General features: G+C 44.4%; 4 protein-coding genes and 2 long non-coding RNA genes across 8 annotated transcripts; 3 read left to right on the plus strand and 3 right to left on the minus strand.

Moving 5' to 3' along the window:
* Positions 1-2,718: 2,718 nt before the first annotated feature.
* Positions 2,719-3,816, plus strand: LOC117189548 (partner of Y14 and mago-like). Its single transcript, XM_033394694.1, has one exon. The coding sequence runs from the start codon at positions 2,780-2,782 to the stop codon at positions 3,389-3,391; it is 612 nt and encodes a 203-aa protein (XP_033250585.1). The 5' UTR covers positions 2,719-2,779; the 3' UTR covers positions 3,392-3,816.
* Positions 3,817-7,130: 3,314 nt separating this feature from the next.
* On the plus strand, positions 7,131-7,690 carry LOC117189604. The gene is made up of 2 exons (XR_004473478.1): positions 7,131-7,213; positions 7,273-7,690. It is a non-coding gene; the product is annotated as an uncharacterized LOC117189604 (long non-coding RNA).
* A 2,821-nt stretch (positions 7,691-10,511) lies between these two features.
* On the minus strand, positions 10,512-24,712 carry LOC117189537 (protein ALP1-like). Of its 2 annotated transcripts, none has more exons than XM_033394674.1 (5): positions 24,484-24,712; positions 11,783-11,851; positions 11,321-11,720; positions 11,146-11,248; positions 10,512-11,058 (listed from the first exon to the last, which is right to left on the minus strand). In XM_033394674.1, the coding sequence occupies exons 1-5, from the start codon at positions 24,598-24,600 to the stop codon at positions 10,515-10,517; spliced, it is 1,233 nt and encodes a 410-aa protein (XP_033250565.1). In that variant the 5' UTR covers positions 24,601-24,712; the 3' UTR covers positions 10,512-10,514. The 2 variants fall into 2 exon arrangements, with proteins under 2 accessions (XP_033250565.1, XP_033250564.1); XM_033394673.1 differs by having other exon boundaries at positions 10,512-11,064; positions 24,484-24,711.
* LOC117189603 lies at positions 12,337-12,937 on the minus strand. The gene is made up of 2 exons (XR_004473477.1): positions 12,814-12,937; positions 12,337-12,754 (listed from the first exon to the last, which is right to left on the minus strand). It is a non-coding gene; the product is annotated as an uncharacterized LOC117189603 (long non-coding RNA).
* Positions 22,626-23,177, plus strand: LOC117189557. Its single transcript, XM_033394704.1, has 2 exons — positions 22,626-22,830; positions 22,889-23,177. Exons 1-2 carry the CDS (start codon positions 22,803-22,805, stop codon positions 23,161-23,163), a joined length of 303 nt encoding a protein of 100 aa, XP_033250595.1. The 5' UTR covers positions 22,626-22,802; the 3' UTR covers positions 23,164-23,177.
* On the minus strand, positions 22,935-24,507 carry LOC117189544. Of its 2 annotated transcripts, none has more exons than XM_033394689.1 (4): positions 24,415-24,507; positions 23,953-24,352; positions 23,778-23,880; positions 22,935-23,698 (listed from the first exon to the last, which is right to left on the minus strand). In XM_033394689.1, exons 2-4 carry the CDS (start codon positions 24,278-24,280, stop codon positions 23,326-23,328), a joined length of 804 nt encoding a protein of 267 aa, XP_033250580.1. In that variant the 5' UTR covers positions 24,281-24,352; positions 24,415-24,507; the 3' UTR covers positions 22,935-23,325. The 2 variants fall into 2 exon arrangements, with proteins under 2 accessions (XP_033250580.1, XP_033250579.1); XM_033394688.1 differs by having other exon boundaries at positions 22,935-23,704.
* Positions 24,713-25,673: the final 961 nt, after the last annotated feature.

Raw genomic sequence — 25,673 nt, forward strand, 5'->3', positions numbered from 1 at the left:
CACGGATTCTGTGATGCCAGCTTAGAAGCATATGGCGCTTGCGTGTATGTCGTGTCCAGGGAAGCCCAGTCTTCGAGCCACGTTTTGTGCTCAAAGTCGCGAGTGGCGCCGCTAAAGACTATATCGATTCCTAAGCTGGAATTAAGTGGAGCCCATTTGCTTGCGAAAATTATTCAGAATGTAAAGGACATGGGAATCTTTACAGGTCGGTTCTATTGCTGGTCGGATTCGTCAACAGCATTATCTTGGATTAGGGACGAGCCAGCTAAACTTCAAGTTTTCGTGGCAAATCGAGTGGCATCAATTCAGGAGTTGACGGCAGCCATGAAATGGCGCTATGTTCCCACATCTTTAAATCCTGCTGATATTCTCTCGAGAGGCTCGCTTCCCAACCATCTTATCCAGTCAGAGCTATGGTTTCACGGCCCATCCTTTTTGCTAGGCTCCAAGGATAAGTGGCCTGTATCTCCTACTAAAAACATAGCAACTTTGGAGCTTCGCAAGAGAGGATTGCTAATCACGTCTCCACATGCCGATCTCACGTCCGGATGCAAATTTGCGAATTCATTCTTTCGCATGCAGCGCACATTCGCCTACATGCATAAATTTATACATCGTCTTAGGCATCCAGGACTCACCGTTTCTGATATTCGGCAAGGAACGCATCTTCTAATTCGACACATTCAGCTGGCAAATTTGTGGATGGACATAATGGAGATTCGGCGCAATGGTCAAGTCATGAAATCCAGTTCTATTAGTTCGCTCAACCCGTTCATCGATCATTCTGGACTACTTAGAGTTGGAGGTCGTCTTGACAACTCATCGCTAGGATTTGACGCTCAGCACCCGCTCATTCTGCCAAAGGGACATTCCATTACCTTTGCGCTGATAAGATATTATCATGAAAGAAACCTCCATGCCGGACCTCGCGCCTTGCTATCCAAAATTCGGCTGGAATATTGGCCCATTGGAGGTGTTAAGGCAGTGTCAAGGGTCGTCAGCAGATGTGTGAGATGCTTCAGGACTAGGCCGCGCATGGTTGAACACATTATGGGAGACCTACCTAAGGAACGTTTGGAAGGATCTCGAGCTTTTGAAGTCACTGGAGTAGATTACTGTGGACCTTTTTTCTACCGATCAGAAATCCGCACGAGGCCTCCGATCAAGTGCTACATTAGCGTATTCATCTGCTTCACTTCTAAGGCTATACACATGGAGCTCGTAAAGGATTTGACCACCGCATCGTTTCTAGGCGCACTAAAGCGTTTTACTTCCACTCGAGGAAGGCCAAGTCAAATTTGGTCGGACAATGCGACAAACTTCGTTGGGGCCAAGAACGAGCTTCTGGAGCTAAAGAAGCTTTGTCTGAGCGAACCGCATATGAAGGAGGTCCACGAATCCTGCTTGGCTGACTCGATCGACTGGCGTTTCATCCCACCTCGCTCTCCGCATTTTGGCGGGTTGTGGGAAGCGGCCGTGAAGACCGCAAAATATCACCTGTACCGCTCAGTTGGACCATCTGTGCTTAGCTTCGACGAGCTGCGCACTCTGATCTGTCAGATCACTGCAATTGTTAACTCTCGCCCTTTGCTCTCGCTTTCAGAAAATCCTGATGATTTAGACGTTTTGACTCCTGCTCATTTGCTTTTAGGCGGCCCCCATGAGCAAATCCTCGAGCCTGACCTAACGAAGCTGAACTACAATCGTCTGGATGGCTGGCAGTGGGTCACCCAACTACAGCAAATATTTTGGAGCCGTTTGCGCGAAGAGTATCTCACTCTTTTGCAAGAGCGCGCGAAGTGGCGTACCCCCGCGCAAAACATCTGCAAGATCGACCTCGTTCTGGTGAAAAATCTTCCTCCAATGCGTTGGCCACTGGCTAGAGTGGTCGATGTCGTTGTGGGCAAGGACGGAGTGTGTCGCGTCGCTGACCTGAAGACATCCTCAGGAAACATCAGGAGGGCCGTCACTCGGCTATGTTTGCTGCCCCTTAAGGAATCTGTTGAGAGACTAGCTCCCAACGGGGGGAGTATGTTCGGGCCAGCCGCTGAAGAGTAACCGTAACTTTAACATTAGTATTGTATGAGCAGAGAGAGCCGCCTATGTTGTAAAACGTTGACGTTCTGCAGAGATGCTGCGCTCTCCCGCTAAAGGGGCTCTCTGCCGCCGCCACTTCGGCAACTACTTTGATCTGCTGCCGCCACTTCGGCAATCACTTTGATCTAACGCCGTCGTCTATAGTTTAGTTCTATGCTAACCCCTCTGCGCATTGGTTGCATATCGATCTCGCATAAAGTTTATCTTGCAATAGCAAGCAATCGGCTTCCGCTAAGCCACCAAGATTAAATACGAATTATAAAGTTTAAGCCAAAATCTCTTTTTATTTTGAAACACATAAGTGCTAAAAAAGCTTGGCATCTCAAACAAGCACCAAGCCCGATTTTGTGGACTACGATCTTATCATAGATTTATTTTACTTGTTGCGAACCAAGCCGGAATATCCGTCAGGTAAGCCAACTACTATTTTATTCTCTACTTATAAAAAGACGGTATCCAGCGAGGGGTATTTCCATTCTCTGCTGTTTAGTTAACGGTAGTATATTCCATATAATAATGGTTATATGACTAATCGTGAGCTGTGATGGCCCTCGCAATAGTTCCATCTCCAATGTGCCTATGTATCGTATACATCGATACATATCGCCCTTTGCCATTTAGCATTGTTTTTTTTTTTTTGAATATAGAACCAGGGTAGCAGGCTTTGGTTGAAACGTAAAAAATGAGCACTTACCAGCAAAGCAGCGAGGGGAAATTTATCCCGGCCACAAAGCGTCCAGATGGCACTTGGCGCAAGGCGCGTCGTGTAAAAGATGGGTACGTGCCGCAGGAGGAGGTGCCGCTGTACGAGAGCAAGGGCAAGCAGTTTGTCGCCCAAAGACAGACTGGAGTGCCGCCTGGCATGTGTCCCATTCTGGCGGCAGAGTCAAAGAAAGAGCGCGAGAAGCAGGAGAGGACGAGAACAAAGAAGCTGGACAAGGACAAGGAAGGAGTTGCAGTTGCCCTAAGTGGCCCCAGTGGTTCCAGTGGCGGGTCGCCGCTTAAGGTTTGCCAACCTTCGTCTGACAGCAAGACGAACGTCAATGTGATATCAAACGCTCTGGCGGAGAAATTGAAGCTTAACGTACCCGAAGATGGCGATACTGAGAAACAATTAAAAAAGCTTCGCAAGAAAATCCGCGAATTCGAACAAATCGAGAGCAGAATTCAGGCCGGCGAGCATAAAAAGTTGGACAAAGACCAGCTCGACAAGGTAAAAAAGAAAGCCGAAATGCTAAAGCAGCTATCGGCATTGGAAAACAGCGACGCAGTGCAGCCAAAGCCACAATCATAGCGAAATATCGAGCTCAACTCAACTCTGCCTCAGCCACCAGGCATTTCTAATGTTTACACTTAAATTTAAAGAGAACACACTGACCTGAAGATGTCGCGCCGCTCTGCCCGGAAACACACAAACCAGCACACCACACTCACTTATGGATCAACCTTTTGACACTGCTCATTAGTACAATCCACCTGGAACCCCGCATCCAACGGAGTAGCCTCTGGTCTACATTTGTCCATGTCGTGAGCTTGCAATAGTTCCCTGATGTATTGCGAGTGGCCTATGGTGATAGGCCCAAGCTCACCTTCACGGTGCAACTTCATGCTTAAAAACAGCTCTGGAACACCTTTGTCGATACATTCGAACGCATTTGAAATAGCCGATTTGATACCGAGCATGTCCTCTTTGGACTGACATGCTATAAGTAAATCGTCAACATACACCAAGATTAACGATAAGTTACCTTTCCCTCTCTGCTGGTAGAGGCACGGCTCGTTGTCACAGGAAACAAAACCCAGATTAGTCAGGACGCCATTCAGCTTCGAATTCCATTCCCTTCCTGACTGCTTCAATCCATATATTGCCTTTTTATGCAGCATAGCCTTCGCTGGATAAGCTCGATCAATGTACCCTTGTGGTTGCTTCATGTACACCGTATCGCTCAGGTCACTGTTGAGGTATGCCGTACATACATCCATTTGGTTGACATATAATTTCAATTCTGCTGCTAGCGCAAGAATAAATCGCACGCTCTCCAGTCTGCAGACTGGAGAAAATGTTTCCGCATAGTTTATGCCGTACTGCTGGGAGCAACCTTTTGCCACCAGCCGCGCCTTGAAACGTTCGATTTGACCATCTTTGTCGCGTTTCAGGCTATATACCCATTTGCATCCAACTGCTCGTTGTCCTGCCGGTAAGTCTGCCAACTGCCATGTCTCGTTTGCCATTAATGCCTCATATTCGCGTTGCATCGCTTCGGACCAATGTGATGCATGAATACTGATCAACGCCTCCTCGTAGGATACTGGAATCTTTACGTTGCTGGCAACCAGAGCACCAAGAATGTTGTACTCCTTTCTCGGACGGCCAGGTTTGCCGGTCCGAATCAGCCTTGGTCTGCCAGGTCCAACGCGAGGAGCTGGCTCATCTGACTCAACCTTTTCTGTTGCGCTCTCGTACCCATCAGTACCGCTGCTACTTTGATTCTCCCCGTCAATGCTTGCACCATGGCTGCTGTCTCCACCGCTGCTGTCAATGTCATCAGGATCGCCGCCTGACTGCATGCTAACTTCTGCCTTCGGAAGTTCGAATGTGACTGTATCCTTGTCGTCTTGGATCTCGTCAAAGAGAACATCTCGCCTCTCAATCACCTGATGAGACACAGGGTCATACAGTCGATAGCCCTTAGCCGCTACTGAATATCCAATCATGCGATATTCTTTGCCTTTTGGTTGAAGTTTACTCTTCCTTGGACCCTTGTCCAAAGCTACTGCAACGGAGCCAAAAACCTTTAGATGACCAACAAAAGGTTTCTTACCAGTCCACGCTTCCATAGGCGTCATACTGGTCAGCGCCTTGGTCGGTGATCGATTCCGTACATACACAGCTGCGTTGACTGCCTCAGCCCACAAGGATTCGCCTAATCCTGACTGGACCAGCATACATCTTGACATTTCCACCAGAGTGCGGTTTGCCCTCTCAGCAACGCCGTTTTGCTGTGGAGTGTACGCCACTGTCAGCTGCCTCTCAATCCCATTAGTTTTCAGAAATTCATCAAACGATTTGTTGACAAATTCACCGCCATTGTCGCTCCGGATACATTTGAGACTTTTTCCCGTTTGCCGTTCAACCAGGGTTTTGAACTCGACGAACTTCTGGAAGACTTCATCCTTTGTCCGCAGGAAATACACAAATATACGCCTTGATTTGTCATCGATGAAGGTTAGAAAATACTTTGATCCAGCAAGCGACTGTGTGCCAAAGGGCCCGCACACATCTGCATGAACTAGTTCCAATATATCTTGAGCTCTACTGGTGGTTGCAACAGGAAATGGTTGCGCATGAATCTTGCTGACCATACATGTTTTGCAATTCATATTCCCCGGGAAAACCATATTTTCAATGCCGCGCACCATTCCTTTGCTGATCAAATCTTTCATACTACTGATGTTCAAGTGGCCGTACCGTTTATGCCACAGGGCACCATCAGCCTTAACCGCCGCAAAACAGTTGTTTTGTTTTCCTCGAAACATATACAAGTTTCCAACTCTGTTCGCCTTTACAATGCATTCGCCATTTTGGATAACTCGTGCATATTCTTGTCCAAAAGTGACGAAACATTTATTCTGTACAGCGCTGCTCACCGAGAAATAGTTTCCATTCATTTCGGGCACATAGAGAACATTCTTTAACAGCAGCGTGCATATCTCTGGCTTCAGCTCTACTTCCCCTTTTCCTTCAGCTTTTAGGAAACCGGAGTCAGCCAGACCAATCATTTCTGTGTGTTTCTCGAACTTTGTGAATAACTGTTTCTCACAACACATGTGGCTTGTGGCACCACTATCCAAACACCACATACTCTTTTTCAAATTATCTGCGTCCAACGCATTTAATAGACTGCACTGCTTGTTCTCCACTCTTGCTGCCCTTTCCACATTTGCGCTCTCCTTCTTACACTGAGTCTTCATATGCCCGCGCTCACCACACTTGAAACATATCATTGTATTGTTTCTCTTCTTTAGCGCTCTGTGCGCGGCCGGCTTATGTACTGCGGTATATGCCTTTGCGTATTCCTTTTGATCTTCTGTGTTTCCCTTTCGTTCGCCTTCTTCCTTCAGTTTTACGCATAGAACATCGAAAGTCGGCAGACTGTCCCGCGTCTCTATGGCGACAACGAAATTTTCGAATTGTTCTGGAAGGCTTGACAACAAAACAATTGAGCGCAGTTCATCATTTAGCTCGATTCCTACTGACCCAAGGCCATCAAGAATATCCACGAACTCATTAATGTAGCTTGAAACGCTTTGCCTTTGGTCCATGCGCTTGCTTAGCAATTTCTTGTACAGTTGAACCTTTCGTACAGGTCCACTTGGTTGATGAACACTCTTTAATTTGTTCCATGCTTCGGACGACTTACGGCAATTTTTAATGTATCCCAACTGTGAAGTTTTCACACTCAATGTGATCATGGCCAGCGCCTTTTCATCCTTGGCCTGCCAATTCACACCTTCGGGAACATTCGTTGGTAGCAGGTCACCAGATGCCACACTCCACAATTCAGCGTGCACCAACACAGACCGCATTTGAATACACCAGGAGTCATAATTTCCCTCCTCTAATTTGTCTATTTGATACATCACGCTCATTGCTGATTATCGTTTAGTCTCTGAGTCACACCGATGTTAATAGTTCGTAACTAAAACAATCACTTTACTTTTAATTTACAAAATCCGAACCTGGGCCCATAACCTGTTGGACAGAATTTCGCTGCCGTTGCAAGGGAAGTTCTTGTACCGAAAAGTAAAAACGCAACCATTCATATGTAAGGTTTATTTGTGACTAATAAATGCTCTGCTCGCAGGCAGATAGAGACCGAAACGAAAGGGAGAACAAAAAGGGAGATAAGAGAACGTCGCTTCGTTACGTCTCTCACTCATACATACGTCTACATACTCATATGTCTGTCAATACATGCGTGCATTGCTAGAGATGGTCATTCTTCAACAAGACGGTATGTTTCGGTATATTTCTGAGGGTCACACTGGTCCCACTTGACGCGTACCAAATTTGACATCTACGGAAAGCGGCGCCAGATTGTGTGAAAAAGTTGCGGTTTGTAAATTCGTTTGATCGAAATGAACGAAATTATTAAAGATAAGTTTATTCCGCAGCAACTGCTGTACTTCATGGCTGGCCGGCGATGCTGCCAACAATTCCCATGCACATTTCGGTCGTCAGAGCACGACATTTTCATGCGATACGCCAGCTCTTTGGGCTTGCGGGCGCAATGCGTGTTTAATAATGGCGAAATTATCAAAGTATTCAAGCAAGCTTGCCGCCATTACTTGGAGGAGCCGAAAATAATGACATTCTCGCCTTCGACGGCAATAAACATTCTAACCATGTTGGGACGATCAGGCAACTTGGGAAAAGATGAACTGAAATTGAGCTCAGATTACATTCCACAGCGTGGGTGTGTTGCTGAAATTTTTGGGCCTCATCTACCATTTCCGACGATCATGGCGCCTACGCCGCGTGTCAAGGACGATACCCAGCGCAATTTACTGAACAAATTTCCCGGCTATCCGTTCATCGACAACGTCATACGATGCAAATTATCTTCGCATTTGCGATACTGACTTAGTATCGGGTATAACTGTAGAGTTGCGGTGTCCACAGCAACTCAACGTTCCCCCTCGTTTTTTTTTGTTGAACTATTTTGTTTAAACCTTGCTTTAGTCAAAATACAATAAAAGCAAGAACTAAAAACTAAAATTATGTGGGCAGAACTAATGGTCTTATAGGCTCTGCACACTGAGCCCATCCCGGGGGAATGGTGGGATTTTTTGACAGATGTGTAACTCCGATTCACACTGCCACCATCCACCATCCGTCAAAAACAGCTGATGCCAATAACAAGTTCATTAAATTTGCGCGGAAGATTTATTAATTCTTGGTTCTTATAATGGATGATGAAGATATAGCAATTATATCGGCTGTGGTTCAACAGCAAAATATTTTCTTGCACCAACTAATAATGTTGCTGTCAATGAATAATGATGATGACTTTACTTCTACTAACTTCAACCATAGTTTAAAGTACAAGGACATATTTTATGGTTTTAGGAAAATTCCTAAATTCCTTTGGAAAAGCGCATCGCCATTGCGCTATACACTTTGGGCTCGTCCTCTGAGTACCGAACAGTTGGCAGGCTTTTCAGTGTAGCTCCAAACAGTGTGTGTAATATCCTGCACGAGTTTTGCAGAGCACTTATCGACGAGTTTTCGAAGGAGTATACGTCGCCCAATTACCTAACTTCCGACAAAATTGATGAGTGCGTAAAGGGATTCGAGGCAATTGGGTTTCCTCAGTGCCTAGGTGCAATTGGTAAGAAATCAATAAGAACTTCAGCAATATGTTTACATATAAATTGGTTTTTAAACTTCCTTTTTATTCTAGATGGATGCCACATCGAAATAAAACCACCAGCACCTGAGGCAGTAGACCACCATAACTATAAGGGCTGGTATTCCATAGTCCTAGTGGATTATAGGTATGCAAATATCTTGCACAAAAATATGTATTTAGCAAGTTCGTTTAATGTCCTAAATTATTTAAATCCGATTCTTTTTAGATACAGATTTACATATGTAAATATCGGCTCTGCAGGAAGGTGCAATGACTCGATGATATACCAGAAGTCAAGCCTTGCAAAACATATCGAAGCATCGGCATTACTCCAAGAGAAAGCCAAGGAAATAAGCGGAGTAAACGTCCCTGTAATGCTTATCGGGGACTCGGCATTTAGGTTTTCTAAAAAGCTGATGAAACCTTACCCGTTTTCCACTGTCGCCTCTTTGGAACAGCGCACGTTTAACTACAACCTTTCCAAAGCTAGGCGAGTGGTGGAAAATGCATTTGGGCATTTAAAAGCCAGATTTCGAATAATCGGAAAAGGTCTTGATAGCCACCACAAAAATAATAGCGCCATAATAATGAGCTGTTGTATTTTACACAATATATTAAATATGCACAACAGCGCGATTAATGAAAATTGGGAGCTTGCAAAAAATGAGCAGCGCGAACAGCCCGATACCAGCTACAGTTCTGCTGACTTTAATCAGTCAGCAGAACAGATACGATCTGCAATCGCAAAATATTGTGTAGACCGTAATGAAAATTAAAAATTTATTTATTTTTATTTTTTTTAACTTCTAATAAGTCGTTCTGGAATTTTGTTTGGGTGCTGATCAAGTCCTGCACCATCTTCTCCTGCCTAACGTCGTGCTCCTCCTTCTTTCTGTGGTGGTCCTTTTGTTGTTCGAGACGCTCCTGGGCGCTCTCTGCCAGCCACGAAATGTCGGTCTTTTTCTTTTTCTTTGGCGGACGCCCAGACAAGGTGCTGGAGCTACAAGATCCGTCCAGGTCCATCTCAATAATATCCGAAAAGTACTCATCAGGATCTGCAATGAACACCTTAAATGAAATATATTTTTTTAGCAATAAATTAATAAAACTTACTGTCGTTGTCCAATGTGCTCTGCTCCATGTTGTTTGCGCTCAAGATGCCAAATCAGAGAACTTCAGTTCAGCGCCCTGAATGTGACGGTCAACCGGCGGTAATCTGATATCTTGCACATGCCGCAAGATCAGCATTATCGCTTATGCCAAGTCGGCTTACCGACTGTAGCTTTGTAGCTCTAAGTACATATATTTTGTAGCTTTGCATTCTTTGGCAATTAAATAATTTTGATTGAGCTTATGTCCCAGCTTGCTGGTGGCTCCTAGTTTTAGTTCTGTTCTTATAACGAAAGCTAACGCTTGTTAATAAACCTTGCTCCGGCAACCAGCCGTAAACACTTTGAATTATTAATTCTATACCACTGTACCACAAGGCCAGTGATAAGAGAGACAGTTATCTCTCCAACATAATCTTCATAAAGAATTCTATACCACGGAACCCGCACGAGGACCACCGCATCAAGCAGCTAAGGCTACTTGGACATACGGACAACTTAATTTACACATGTGAATTTTTGCGTGGTCCGCGCAAATCTTCAATTTTCTCCTTCCATATGTCAATCAGCAGGCTCTCAAGCGCGGCACTCCATTTCACCCTGCCGTTCATTGCAGATCCTGATGAGTACTTTTCGGATATTATTGAGATGGACCTGGACGGATCTTGTAGCTACAGCACCTTGTCTGGGCGTCCGCCAAAGAAAAAGAAAAAGACCGACATTTCGTGGCTGGCAGAGATCGCCCAGGAGCGTCTCGAACAACAAAAGGACCACCACAGAAAGAAGGAGGAGCACGACGTTAGGCAGGAGAAGATGGTGCAGGACTTGATCAGCACCCAAACAAAATTCCAGAACGACTTATTAGAAGTTTTAAAAAATAAAAATAAATAAGTTTTTAATTTTCATTACGGTCTACACAATATTTTGCGATTGCAGATCGTATCTGTTCTGCTGACTGATTAAAGTCAGCAGAACTGTTGCTGGTATCGGGCTGTTCGCGCTGCTCATTTGTTGCAAGCTCCCAATTTTCATTAATCGCGCTGTTGTGCATATTTAATATATTGTGTAAAATACAACAGCTCATTATTATGGCGCTATTATTTTTGTGGTGGCTATCAAGACCTTTTCCGATTATTCGAAATCTGGCTTTTAAATGCCCAAATGCATTTTCCACCACTCGCCTAGCTTTGGAAAGGTTGTAGTTAAACGTGCGCTGTTCCAAAGAGGCGACAGTGGAAAACGGGTAAGGTTTCATCAGCTTTTTAGAAAACCTAAATGCCGAGTCCCCAATAAGCATTACAGGGACGTTTACTCCGCTTATTTCCTTGGCTTTCTCTTGGAGTAATGCCGATGCTTCGATATGTTTTGCAAGGCTTGACTTCTGGTATATCATCGAGTCATTGCACCTTCCTGCAGAGCCGATATTTACATATGTAAATCTGTATCTAAAAAGAATCTGATTTAAATAATTTAGGACATTAAGCCAACTTGCTAAATACATATTTTTGTGCAAGATATTTGCATACCTATAATCCACTAGGGCAAACAAGACTGTGGAATACCAGCCCTTATAGTTATGGTGGTCTACTGCCTCAGGTGCTGGTGGTTTTATTTCGATGTGGCATCCATCTAGAATAAAAAGGTAGTTTAAAAACCAATTTATATGTAAACATATTGCTGAAGTTCTTATTGATTTCCTACCAATTGCACCTAGGCACTGAGGAAACCCAATTGCCTCGAATCCCTTTACGCACTCATCAATTTTGTCGGAAGTTAGGTAATTGGGCGACATGTACTCCTTCGAAAACTCGTCGATAAGTGCTCTGCAAAACTCGTGCAGGATATTACACACACTGTTTGGAGCTACACCGAAAAGCCTGCCAACTGTTCGGTACTCAGAGGACGAGTCCAAAGTGTATAGCGCAATGGCGATGCGCTTTTCCAAAGGAATTGCAGCTCGGCAGTTGGTGTCCTTCTTTCGCAGCACTTCAAGCCGATTCACTAAAATATCAAAGCAGGGCCTCTCCATTCGGAAACTCTCTTTGAAAAACGCCTCGTTGTTTTCTGGTACATCTTTCTCCCAAAATGTCCCGAACCGCTTCTAAAACCATAAAATATGTCCTTGTACTTTAAACTATGGTTGAAGTTAGTAGAAGTACTCACAAACGACCATAATCTTCCTGGCTTTTGTGTTTTTATGGCAGTCATCTGGGTCATCTCATCCTCGTCAATGTTAGTCATCATCATTATTCATTGACAGCAACATTATTAGTTGGTGCAAGAAAATATTTTGCTGTTGAACCACAGCCGAAATAATTGCTATATCTTCATCATCCATTATAAGAACCAAGAATTCATAAATCTTCCGCGCAAATTTAATGAACTTGTTATTGGCATCAGCTGTTTTTGACGGATGGTGGATGGTGGAAGTGTGAATCGGAGTTTCACATCTGTCAAAAAATCCCACCATTCCCCCGGGATGGGCTCAGTGTGCAGAGCCTATAAGACCATTAGTTCTGCCCACATAATTTTAGTTTTTAGTTCTTGCTTTTATTGTATTTTGACTAAAGCAAGGTTTAAACAAAATAGTTCAACAAAAAAAAAACGAGGGGGAACGTTGTCAGTTGCTGTGGACACCGCAACTCTACAGTTATACCCGATACTAAGTCAGTATCGCAAATGCGAAGATAATTTGCATCGTATGACGTTGTCGATGAACGGATAGCCGGGAAATTTGTTCAGTAAATTGCGCTGGGTATCGTCCTTGACACGCGGCGTAGGCGCCATGATCGTCGGAAATGGTAGATGAGGCCCAACAATTTCAGCAACACACCCACGCTGTGGAATGTAATCTGAGCTCAATTTCAGTTCATCTTTTCCCAAGTTGCCTGATCGTCCCAACCTGGTTAGCATGTTTATTGCCGTCGAAGGCGAGAATGTCATTATTTTCGGCTCCTCCAAGTAATGGCGGCAAGCTTGCTTGAATACTTTGATAATTTCGCCATTATTAAACACGCATTGCGCCCGCAAGCCCAAAGAGCTGGCTTATCGCATGAAAATGTCGTGCTCTGACGACCGAAATGTGCATGGGAATTGTTGGCAGCATCGCCGGCCAGCCATGAAGTACAGCAGTTGCTGCGGAATAAACTTATCTTTAATAATTTCGTTCATTTCGATCAAACGAATTTACAAACCGCAACTTTTTCACACAATCTTGCGCCGCTTTCCGTAGATGTCAAATTTGGTACGCGTCAAGTGGGACCAGTGTGACCCTCAGAAATATACCGAAACATACCGTCTTGTTGAAGAATGACCATCTCTAGCAATGCACGCATGTATTGACAGACATATGAGTATGTAGACGTATGTATGAGTGAGAGACGTAACGAAGCGACGTTGTCTTATCTCCCTTTTTGTTCTCCCTTTCGTTTCGGTCTCTATCTGCCTGCGAGAAGAGCATTTATTAGTCACAAATAAACCTTACATATGAATGGTTGCGTTTTTACTTTTCGGTACAAGAACTTCCCTTGCAACGGCAGCGAAATTCTGTCCAACAGGTTATGGGCCCAGGTTCGGATTTTGTAAATTAAAAGTAAAGTGATTGTTTTAGTTACGAACTATTAACATCGGTGTGACTCAGAGACTAAACGATAATCAGCAATGAGCGTGATGTATCAAATAGACAAATTAGAGGAGGGAAATTATGACTCCTGGTGTATTCAAATGCGGTCTGTGTTGGTGCACGCTGAATTGTGGAGTGTGGCATCTGGTGACCTGCTACCAACGAATGTTCCCGAAGGTGTGAATTGGCAGGCCAAGGATGAAAAGGCGCTGGCCATGATCACATTGAGTGTGAAAACTTCACAGTTGGGATACATTAAAAATTGCAGTAAGTCGTCCGAAGCATGGAACAAATTAAAGAGTGTTCATCAACCAAGTGGACCTGTACGAAAGGTTCAACTGTACAAGAAATTGCTAAGCAAGCGCATGGACCAAAGGCAAAGCGTTTCAAGCTACATTAATGAGTTCGTGGATATTCTTGATGGCCTTGGGTCAGTAGGAATCGAGCTAAATGATGAACTGCGCTCAATTGTTTTGTTGTCAAGCCTTCCAGAACAATTCGAAAATTTCGTTGTCGCCATAGAGACGCGCGACAGTCTGCCGACTTTCCTTTTGAAGGAAGAAGGCGAACGAAAGGGAAACACAGAAGATCAAAAGGAATACGCAAAGGCATATACCGCAGTACATAAGCCGGCCGCGCACAGAGCGCTAAAGAAGAGAAACAATACAATGATATGTTTCAAGTGTGGTGAGCGCGGGCATATGAAGACTCAGTGTAAGAAGGAGAGCGCAAATGTGGAAAGGGCAGCAAGAGTGGAGAACAAGCAGTGCAGTCTATTAAATGCGTTGGACGCAGATAATTTGAAAAAGAGTATGTGGTGTTTGGATAGTGGTGCCACAAGCCACATGTGTTGTGAGAAACAGTTATTCACAAAGTTCGAGAAACACACAGAAATGATTGGTCTGGCTGACTCCGGTTTCCTAAAAGCTGAAGGAAAAGGGGAAGTAGAGCTGAAGCCAGAGATATGCACGCTGCTGTTAAAGAATGTTCTCTATGTGCCCGAAATGAATGGAAACTATTTCTCGGTGAGCAGCGCTGTACAGAATAAATGTTTCGTCACTTTTGGACAAGAATATGCACGAGTTATCCAAAATGGCGAATGCATTGTAAAGGCGAACAGAGTTGGAAACTTGTATATGTTTCGAGGAAAACAAAACAACTGTTTTGCGGCGGTTAAGGCTGATGGTGCCCTGTGGCATAAACGGTACGGCCACTTGAACATCAGTAATATGAAAGATTTGATCAGCAAAGGAATGGTGCGCGGCATTGAAAATATGGTTTTCCCGGCGAATATGAATTGCAAAACATGTATGGTCAGCAAGATTCATGCGCAACCATTTCCTGTTGCAACCACCATTAGAGCTCAAGATATATTGGAACTAGTTCATGCAGATGTGTGCGGGCCCTTTGGCACACAGTCGCTTGCTGGATCAAAGTATTTTCTAACCTTCATCGATGACAAATCAAGGCGTATATTTGTGTATTTCCTGCGGACAAAGAATGAAGTCTTCCAGAAGTTCGTCGAGTTCAAAACCCTGGTTGAACGGCAAACGGGAAAAAGTCTCAAATGTATCCGGAGCGACAATGGCGGTGAATTTGTCAACAAATCGTTTGATGAATTTCGGAAAACTAATGGGATTGAGAGGCAGCTGACAGTGGCGTACACTCCACAGCAAAACGGCGTTGCTGAGAGGGCAAACCGCACTCTGGTGGAAATGTCAAGATGTATGCTGGTCCAGTCAGGATTAGGCGAATCCTTGTGGGCTGAGGCAGTCAACGCAGCTGTGTATGTACGGAATCGATCACCGACCAAGGCGCTGACCAGTATGACGCCTATGGAAGCGTGGAATGGTAAGAAACCTTTTGTTGGTCATCTAAAGGTTTTTGGCTCCGTTGCAGTAGCTTTGGACAAGGGTCCAAGGAAGAGTAAACTTCAACCAAAAGGCAAAGAATATCGCATGATTGGATATTCAGTAGCGGCTAAGGGCTATCGACTGTATGACCCTGTGCCTCAACAGGTGATTGAGAGGCGAGATGTTCTCTTTGACGAGATCCAAGACGACAAGGATACAGTCACATTCGAACTTCCGAAGGCAGAAGTTAGCATGCAGTCAGGCGGCGATACTGATGACATTGACAGCAGCGGTGGAGACAGCAGCCATGGTGCAAGCGTTGACGGGGAGAATCAAAGTAGCAGCGGTACTGATGGGTACGAGAGCGCAACAGAAAAGGTTGAGTCAGATGAGCCAGCTCCTCGCGTTGGACCTGGCAGACCAAGGCTGATTCGGACCGGCAAACCTGGCCGTCCGAGAAAGGAGTACAACATTCTTGGTGCTCTGGTTGCCAGCAACGTAAAGATTCCAGTATCCTACGAGGAGGCGTTGATCAGTATTCATGCATCACATTGGTCCGAAGCGATGCAACGCGAATATGAGGCATTAATGGCAAACGAGACATGGCAGTTGGCAGACTTACCGGCAGGACAACGAGCAGTTGGATGCAAATGGGTATATAGCCTGAAACGCGACAAAGATGGTCAAATCGAACGTTTCAAGGCGCGGCTGGTGGCAAAAGGTTGCTCCCAGCAGTACGGCATAAACTATGCGGAAACATTTTCTCCAGTCTGCAGACTGGAGAGCGTGCGATTTATTCTTGCGCTAGCAGCAGAATTGAAATTATATGTCAACCAAATGGATGTATGTACGGCATACCTCAACAGTGACCTGAGCGATACGGTGTACATGAAGCAACCACAAGGGTACATTGATCGAGCTTATCCAGCGAAGGCTATGCTGTATAAAAAGGCAATATATGGATTGAAGCAGTCAGGAAGGGAATGGAATTCGAAGCTGAATGGCGTCCTGACTAATCTGGGTTTTGTTTCCTGTGACAACGAGCCGTGCCTCTACCAGCAGAGAGGGAAAGGTAACTTATCGTTAATCTTGGTATATGTTGACGATTTACTTATAGCATGTCAGTCCAAAGAGGACATGCTCGGTATCAAATCGGCTATTTCAAATGCGTTCGAATGTATCGACAAAGGTGTTCCAGAGCTGTTTTTAAGCATGAAGTTGCACCGTGAAGGTGAGCTTGGGCCTATCACCATAGGCCACTCGCAATACATCAGGGAACTATTGCAAGCTCACGACATGGACAAATGTAGACCAGTGGCTACTCCGTTGGATGCGGGGTTCCAGGTGGATTGTACTAATGAGCAGTGTCAAAAGGTTGATCCTGTCACGTATCAATCCATGATTGGTGAGCTGATGTGGCTGGCACTCACAACCAGACCGGACATTTTGCATTCAGTTGCAAAGTTGGCCCAGAGGAACAAAGATCCGCACGCAGAGCATCTGGCTGGTGTGAAGCACGTTCTGAGGTACTTGGCAGCGACGATGAACTTCAAACTATACTACAAAGGGTGTCACCAGCCACTTACTGGATATGTGGATGCGGATTGGGGCGGCGATCGAACTAACCGGAAGTCGTATACGGGCTATGTTTATTTTTTGGCAGGTGGCCCAATTTCTTGGCGATCTGAGAAACAACGCAGCGTGGCACTTAGCAGCACGGAGGCAGAATAAATGGCAATGTCGGCTGCGTGTAAGGAGTCCAAATTCTTACGTCGCTTAATCATTGAAATTGGCTGTGGAGATGAAGCTACCTCAACTACCTTATATGGCGATAATCTGAGCGCACAAGAGCTGGCTAGGAACCCAGTGCATCACTCACGGACCAAGCATATTGATATTAGATATCACTTTGTACGACAGATTGTAGAAGAAGGTCAAGTTAAGTTAAAGTATGCTAGTACAACAGATATGATTGCAGATATCTTGACCATCTCTAGCAATGCACGCATGTATTGACAGACATATGAGTATGTAGACGTATGTATGAGTGAGAGACGTAACGAAGCAACGTTCTCTTATCTCCCTTTTTGGTCTCCCTTTCGTTTCGGTCTCTATCTGCCTGCGAGCAGAGCATTTATTAGTCACAAATAAACCTTACATATGAATGGTTGCGTTTTTACTTTTCGGTACAAGAACTTCCCTTGCAACGGCAGCGAAATTCTGTCCAACAGGTTATGGGCCCAGGTTCGGATTTTGTAAATTAAAAGTAAAGTGATTGTTTTAGTTACGAACTATTAACATCGGTGTGACTCAGAGACTAAACGATAATCAGCAATGAGCGTGATGTATCAAATAGACAAATTAGAGGAGGGAAATTATGACTCCTGGTGTATTCAAATGCGGTCTGTGTTGGTGCACGCTGAATTGTGGAGTGTGGCATCTGTTGACCTGCTACCAACGAATGTTCCCGAAGGTGTGAATTGGCAGGCCAAGGATGAAAAGGCGCTGGCCATGATCACATTGAGTGTGAAAACTTCACAGTTGGGATACATTAAAAATTGCAGTAAGTCGTCCGAAGCATGGAACAAATTAAAGAGTGTTCATCAACCAAGTGGACCTGTACGAAAGGTTCAACTGTACAAGAAATTGCTAAGCAAGCGCATGGACCAAAGGCAAAGCGTTTCAAGCTACATTAATGAGTTCGTGGATATTCTTGATGGCCTTGGGTCAGTAGGAATCGAGCTAAATGATGAACTGCGCTCAATTGTTTTGTTGTCAAGCCTTCCAGAACAATTCGAAAATTTCGTTGTCGCCATAGAGACGCGCGACAGTCTGCCGACTTTCCTTTTGAAGGTAGAAGGCGAACGAAAGGGAAACACAGAAGATCAAAAGGAATACGCAAAGGCATATACCGCAGTACATAAGCCGGCCGCGCACAGAGCGCTAAAGAAGAGAAACAATACAATGATATGTTTCAAGTGTGGTGAGCGCGGGCATATGAAGACTCAGTGTAAGAAGGAGAGCGCAAATGTGGAAAGGGCAGCAAGAGTGGAGAACAAGCAGTGCAGTCTATTAAATGCGTTGGACGCAGATAATTTGAAAAAGAGTATGTGGTGTTTGGATAGTGGTGCCACAAGCCACATGTGTTGTGAGAAACAGTTATTCACAAAGTTCGAGAAACACACAGAAATGATTGGTCTGGCTGACTCCGGTTTCCTAAAAGCTGAAGGAAAAGGGGAAGTAGAGCTGAAGCCAGAGATATGCACGCTGCTGTTAAAGAATGTTCTCTATGTGCCCGAAATGAATGGAAACTATTTCTCGGTGAGCAGCGCTGTACAGAATAAATGTTTCGTCACTTTTGGACAAGAATATGCACGAGTTATCCAAAATGGCGAATGCATTGTAAAGGCGAACAGAGTTGGAAACTTGTATATGTTTCGAGGAAAACAAAACAACTGTTTTGCGGCGGTTAAGGCTGATGGTGCCCTGTGGCATAAACGGTACGGCCACTTGAACATCAGTAGTATGAAAGATTTGATCAGCAAAGGAATGGTGCGCGGCATTGAAAATATGGTTTTCCCGGGGAATATGAATTGCAAAACATGTATGGTCAGCAAGATTCATGCGCAACCATTTCCTGTTGCAACCACCAGTAGAGCTCAAGATATATTGGAACTAGTTCATGCAGATGTGTGCGGGCCCTTTGGCACACAGTCGCTTGCTGGATCAAAGTATTTTCTAACCTTCATCGATGACAAATCAAGGCGTATATTTGTGTATTTCCTGCGGACAAAGGATGAAGTCTTCCAGAAGTTCGTCGAGTTCAAAACCCTGGTTGAACGGCAAACGGGAAAAAGTCTCAAATGTATCCGGAGCGACAATGGCGGTGAATTTGTCAACAAATCGTTTGATGAATTTCGGAAAACTAATGGGATTGAGAGGCAGCTGACAGTGGCGTACACTCCACAGCAAAACGGCGTTGCTGAGAGGGCAAACCGCACTCTGGTGGAAATGTCAAGATGTATGCTGGTCCAGTCAGGATTAGGCGAATCCTTGTGGGCTGAGGCAGTCAACGCAGCTGTGTATGTACGGAATCGATCACCGACCAAGGCGCTGACCAGTATGACGCCTATGGAAGCGTGGAATGGTAAGAAACCTTTTGTTGGTCATCTAAAGGTTTTTGGCTCCGTTGCAGTAGCTTTGGACAAGGGTCCAAGGAAGAGTAAACTTCAACCAAAAGGCAAAGAATATCGCATGATTGGATATTCAGTAGCGGCTAAGGGCTATCGACTGTATGACCCTGTGTCTCATCAGGTGATTGAGAGGCGAGATGTTCTCTTTGACGAGATCCAAGACGACAAGGATACAGTCACATTCGAACTTCCGAAGGCAGAGGTTAGCATGCAGTCAGGCGGCGATACTGATGACATTGACAGCAGCGGTGGAGACAGCAGCCATGGTGCAAGCGTTGACGGGGAGAATCAAAGTAGCAGCGGTACTGATGGGTACGAGAGCGCAACAGAAAAGGTTGAGTCAGATGAGCCAGCTCCTCGCGTTGGACCTGGCAGACCAAGGCTGATTCGGACCGGCAAACCTGGCCGTCCGAGAAAGGAGTACAACATTCTTGGTGCTCTGGTTGCCAGCAACGTAAAGATTCCAGTATCCTACGAGGAGGCGTTGATCAGTATTCATGCATCACATTGGTCCGAAGCGATGCAACGCGAATATGAGGCATTAATGGCAAACGAGACATGGCAGTTGGCAGACTTACCGGCAGGACAACGAGCAGTTGGATGCAAATGGGTATATAGCCTGAAACGCGACAAAGATGGTCAAATCGAACGTTTCAAGGCGCGGCTGGTGGCAAAAGGTTGCTCCCAGCAGTACGGCATAAACTATGCGGAAACATTTTCTCCAGTCTGCAGACTGGAGAGCGTGCGATTTATTCTTGCGCTAGCAGCAGAATTGAAATTATATGTCAACCAAATGGATGTATGTACGGCATACCTCAACAGTGACCTGAGCGATACGGTGTACATGAAGCAACCACAAGGGTACATTGATCGAGCTTATCCAGCGAAGGCTATGCTGCATAAAAAGGCAATATATGGATTGAAGCAGTTAGGAAGGGAATGGAATTCGAAGCTGAATGGCGTCCTGACTAATCTGGGTTTTGTTTCCTGTGACAACGAGCCGTGCCTCTACCAGCAGAGAGGGAAAGGTAACTTATCGTTAATCTTGGTATATGTTGACGATTTACTTATAGCATGTCAGTCCAAAGAGGACATGCTCGGTATCAAATCGGCTATTTCAAATGCGTTCGAATGTATCGACAAAGGTGTTCCAGAGCTGTTTTTAAGCATGAAGTTGCACCGTGAAGGTGAGCTTGGGCCTATCACCATAGGCCACTCGCAATACATCAGGGAACTATTGCAAGCTCACGACATGGACAAATGTAGACCAGTGGCTACTCCGTTGGATGCGGGGTTCCAGGTGGATTGTACTAATGAGCAGTGTCAAAAGGTTGATCCTGTCATGTATCAATCCATGATTGGTGAGCTGATGTGGCTGGCACTCACAACCAGACCGGACATTTTGCATTCAGTTGCAAAGTTGGCCCAGAGGAACAAAGATCCGCACGCAGAGCATCTGGCTGGTGTGAAGCACGTTCTGAGGTACTTGGCAGCGACGATGAACTTCAAACTATACTACAAAGGGTGTCACCAGCCACTTACTGGATATGTGGATGCGGATTGGGGCGGCGATCGAACTAACCGGAAGTCGTATACGGGCTATGTTTATTTTTTGGCAGGTGGCCCAATTTCTTGGCGATCTGAGAAACAACGCAGCGTGGCACTTAGCAGCACGGAGGCAGAATACATGGCACTGTCGGCTGCGTGTAAGGAGTCCATATTCTTACGTCGCTTAATCATTGAAATTGGCTGTGGAGATGAAGCTACCTCAACTACCTTATATGGCGATAATCTGAGCGCACAAGAGCTGGCTAGGAACCCAGTGCATCACTCAAGGACCAAGCATATTGATATTAGATATCACTTTGTACGACAGATTGTAGAAGAAGGTCAAGTTAAGTTAAAGTATGCTAGTACAACAGATATGATTGCAGATATCTTGACCATCTCTAGCAATGCACGCATGTATTGACAGACATATGAGTATGTAGACGTATGTATGAGTGAGAGACGTAACGAAGCAACGTTCTCTTATCTACCTTTTTGTTCTCCCTTTCGTTTCGGTCTCTATCTGCCTGCGAGCAGAGCATTTATTAGTCACAAATAAACCATACATATGAATGGTTGCGTTTTTACTTTTCGGTACAAGAACTTCCCTTGCAACGGCAGCGAAATTCTGTCCAACACGTCTTACTTTAAAAATATACCGTAAATATACTGACGAGCTCAAGTTGTATATATGTTCCTCAATTTTGATATTCTGTCGAATATTCTCAGCTATACAGAATATTTAGCCATGCCCACAAATTTTCAACTGATTAATGATTCAATTTTCTACTTAACTGGCTTATTCTAAATAATTGCTTTTATTGGATTTTTCGTAAAAAAAAAGGTTTTAGCGAAATAGGTCAAGACAAAAAAACGAAAGAGGATAGTCGTTCATATTGCTCAATTTAGAGATTCCGTTGAATAATTCTGGCTTACTAATAGGCTATTCACACTGACGACCATCCACCATCCATTTCGGGGATGGTCCGTAATAGGCTGTTCACACTGACGACCATCCACCATCCATTTCTGGGATGGTCCGTAAGGTTAGTCCAGTTAGTCCACCATCCATTTTGGATGTTCCTAAACCGCACGTTTCTATGCGATAGTTAGCCGATGGTTTTCAAATGCAACTCTGAATAATTAGCATTCACAATGGAAAAATGGTATTCACTGCGATAACGTAAACAATGATTGTGACAAAATTAACAAAAAACAACAACAGAACAGCTCGGAAGGACAGCAGACCAAATTTTCGAAAAACTTATTAATAAAATGGATTTAGTGCCAGAAAACTCCTCCAGTGGTACGTTGAATAGATATATTTGTTTTTTTATTGTTTATAATATATAATATTATTACACAATGCAGCAAACAAGAGAACAACAGCAGGCGGCAGGGTGAAATGGAGTGCCGCGCTTGAGAGCCTGCTGATTGACATATGGAAGGAGAAAATTGAAGATTTGCGCGGACCACGCAAAAATTCACATGTGTAAATTAAGTTGTCCGTATGTCCAAGTAGCCTTAGCTGCTTGATGCGGTGGTCCTCGTGCGGGTTCCGTGGTATAGAATCCTTTATGAAGATTATGTTGGAGAGATAACTGTCTCTCTTATCACTGGCCTTGTGGTACAGTGGTATAGAATTAATAATTCAAAGTGTCTACGGCTGGTTGCCGGAGCAAGGTTTATTAACAAGCGTTAGCTTTCGTTATAAGAACAGAACTAAAACTAGGAGCCACCAGCAAGCTGGGACATAAGCTGAATCAAAATTATTTAATTGCCAAAGAATGCAAAGCTACAAACTAGATGTACTTAGAGCTACAAAGCTACAGTCGGTAAGCCGACTTGGCATAAGCGATAATGCTGATCTTGCGGCATGTGCAAGATATCAGATTACCGCCGGTTGACCGTCACATTCAGGGCGCTGAACTGAAGTTCGCTGATTTGGCATCTTGAGTGCAAACAACATGGAGCAGAGCACATTGGACAACGACAGTAAGTTTTATTAATTTATTGCTAAAAAAATATATTTCATTTAAGGTGTTCATTGCAGATCCTGATGAGTACTTTTCGGATATTATTGAGATGGACCTGGACGGATCTTGTAGCTCCAGCACCTTGTCTGGGCGTCCGCCAAAGAAAAAGAAAAAGACCGACATTTCGTGGCTGGCAGAGATCGCCCAGGAGCGTCTCGAACAACAAAAGGACCACCACAGAAAGAAGGAGGAGCACGACGTTAGGCAGGAGAAGATGGTGCAGGACTTGATCAGCACCCAAACAAAATTCCAGAACGACTTATTAGAAGTTTTAAAAAATAAAAATAAATAAGTTTTTAATTTTCATTACGGTCTACACAATATTTTGCGATTGCAGATCGTATCTGTTCTGCTGACTGATTAAAGTCAGCAGAACTGTTGCTGGTATCGGGCTGTTCGCGCTGCTCATTTGTTGCAAGCTCCCAATTTTCATTAATCGCGCTGTTGTGCATATTTAATATATTGTGTAAAATACAACAGCGCTATTATTTTTGTGGTGGCTATCAAGACCTTTTCCGATTATTTGAAATCTGGCTTTTAAATGCCCAAATGCATTTTCCACCACTCGCCTAGCTTTGGAAAGGTTGTAGTTAAACGTGCGCTGTTCCAAAGAGGCGACTGTGGAAAACGGGTAAGGTTTCATCAGCTTTTTAGAAAACCTAAATGCCCAGTCCCCGATAAGCATTACAGGGACGTTTACTCCGCTTATTTCCTTGGCTTTCTCTTGGAGTAATGCCGATGCTTCGATATGTTTTGCAAGGCTTGACTTCTGGTATATCATCGAGTCATTGCACCTTCCTGCAGAGCCGATATTTACATATGTAAATCTGTATCTAAAAAGAATCGGATTTAAATAATTTAGGACATAATGCTAAATACATATTTTTGTGCAAGATATTTGCATACCTATAATCCACTAGGGCAAACAAGACTGTGGAATACCAGCCCTTATAGTTATGGTGGTCTACTGCCTCAGGTGCTGGTGGTTTTATTTCGATGTGGCATCCATCTAGAATAAAAAGGAAGTTTAAAAACCAATTTATATGTAAACATATTGCTGAAGTTCTTATTGATTTCCTACCAATTGCACCTAGGCACTGAGGAAACCCAATTGCCTCGAATCCCTTTACGCACTCATCAATTTTGTCGGAAGTTAGGTAATTGGGCGACATGTACTCCTTCGAAAACTCGTCGATAAGTGCTCTGCAAAACTCGTGCAGGATATTACACACACTGTTTGGAGCTACACCGAAAAGCCTGCCAACTGTTCGGTACTCAGAGGACGAGTCCAAAGTGTATAGCGCAATGGCGATGCGCTTTTCCAAAGGAATTGCAGCTCGGCAGTTGGTGTCCTTCTTTCGCAGCACTTCAAGCCGATTCACTAAAATATCAAAGCAGGGCCTCTCCATTCGGAAACTCTCTTTGAAAAACGCCTCGTTGTTTTCTGGTACATCTTTCTATCAAAATGTCCCGAACCGCTTCTAAAACCATAAAATATGTCCTTGTACTTTAAACTATGGTTGAAGTTAGTAGAAGTACTCACAAACGACCATAATCTTCCTGGCTTTTGTGTTTTTATGGCAGTCATCTGGGTCATCTCATCCTCGTCAATGTTAAAGTCATCATCGTCATCATCATTATTCATTGACAGCAACATTATTAGTTGGTGCAAGAAAATATTTTGCTGTTGAACCACAGCCGAAATAATTGCTATATCTTCATCATCCATTATAAGAACCAAGAATTAATAAATCTTCCGCGCAAATTTAATGAACTTGTTATTGGCATCAGCTGTTTTTGACGGATGGTGGATGGTGGATGGTGGCAGTGTGAATCGGAGTTTCACATCTGTCAAAAAATCCCACCATTCCCCGGGATGGGCTCAGTGTGCAGAGCCTATAAGACCATTAGTTCTGCCCACATAATTTTAGTTTTTAGTTCTTGCTTTTATTGTATTTTGACTAAAGCAAGGTTTAAACAAAATAGTTCAACAAAAAAAAATAACGAGGGGGAACGTTGTGAGTTGCTGTGGACACCGCAACTCTACAGTTATACCCGATACTAAGTCAGTATCGCAAATGCGAAGATAATTTGCATCGTATGACGTTGTCGATGAACGGATAGCCGGGAAATTTGTTCAGTAAATTGCGCTGGGTATCGTCCTTGACACGCGGCGTAGGCGCCATGATCGTCGGAAATGGTAGATGAGGCCCCAAAATTTCAGCAAAACACCATTGTGTTCAGTGCAGATCTCTCGTGGGACAAATCGCTGTATATGCCAATAATCATTTTTGAAGATTGAGCGTCTAAGAAAACAAATGCGAAGATAATTTGCATCGAGAATGAAAACGTTTTGGCAATGTACAATAGCAAGCGCCTGGCTCATTACTTCGCCGAGGATTTGGGTGAGACTGTGGGAGTTCAGCTCGGGAACGCACATTATATGCTCCACGGCGCAGTATGTGTTACGTTCTCTGACAAGCCAGAAATGCCTGAACATCAGCCACTTCATTGTTAACGATGTGCACAGGCATGATCCCTATATCGACGATTGCTCAGTGAATTGCGAAATGCCCTGACCTTGCACCAAAATCTTCGAGTCATACTGCTATGTCAAATGGCCGACGTGAAGAAATTTAACGACTATTTTGGAGAAGGGACAGAATTGATGCCGAAAGGAGCCCAAAAACCGGCGACCCGCATTTCTTATTTGGGTGATATTCACAGCCGTATTTCAGAGGCTGGCATTCACAAGGGCAGGACATTTACAAGGAGACTCCAGAGGTGTACAGAACCAAAACC

Source organism: Drosophila miranda, assembly GCF_003369915.1.
Source record: "Drosophila miranda strain MSH22 chromosome Y unlocalized genomic scaffold, D.miranda_PacBio2.1 Contig_Y1_pilon, whole genome shotgun sequence".
NCBI classification, from domain to species: Eukaryota; Metazoa; Arthropoda; class Insecta; order Diptera; family Drosophilidae; genus Drosophila; species Drosophila miranda.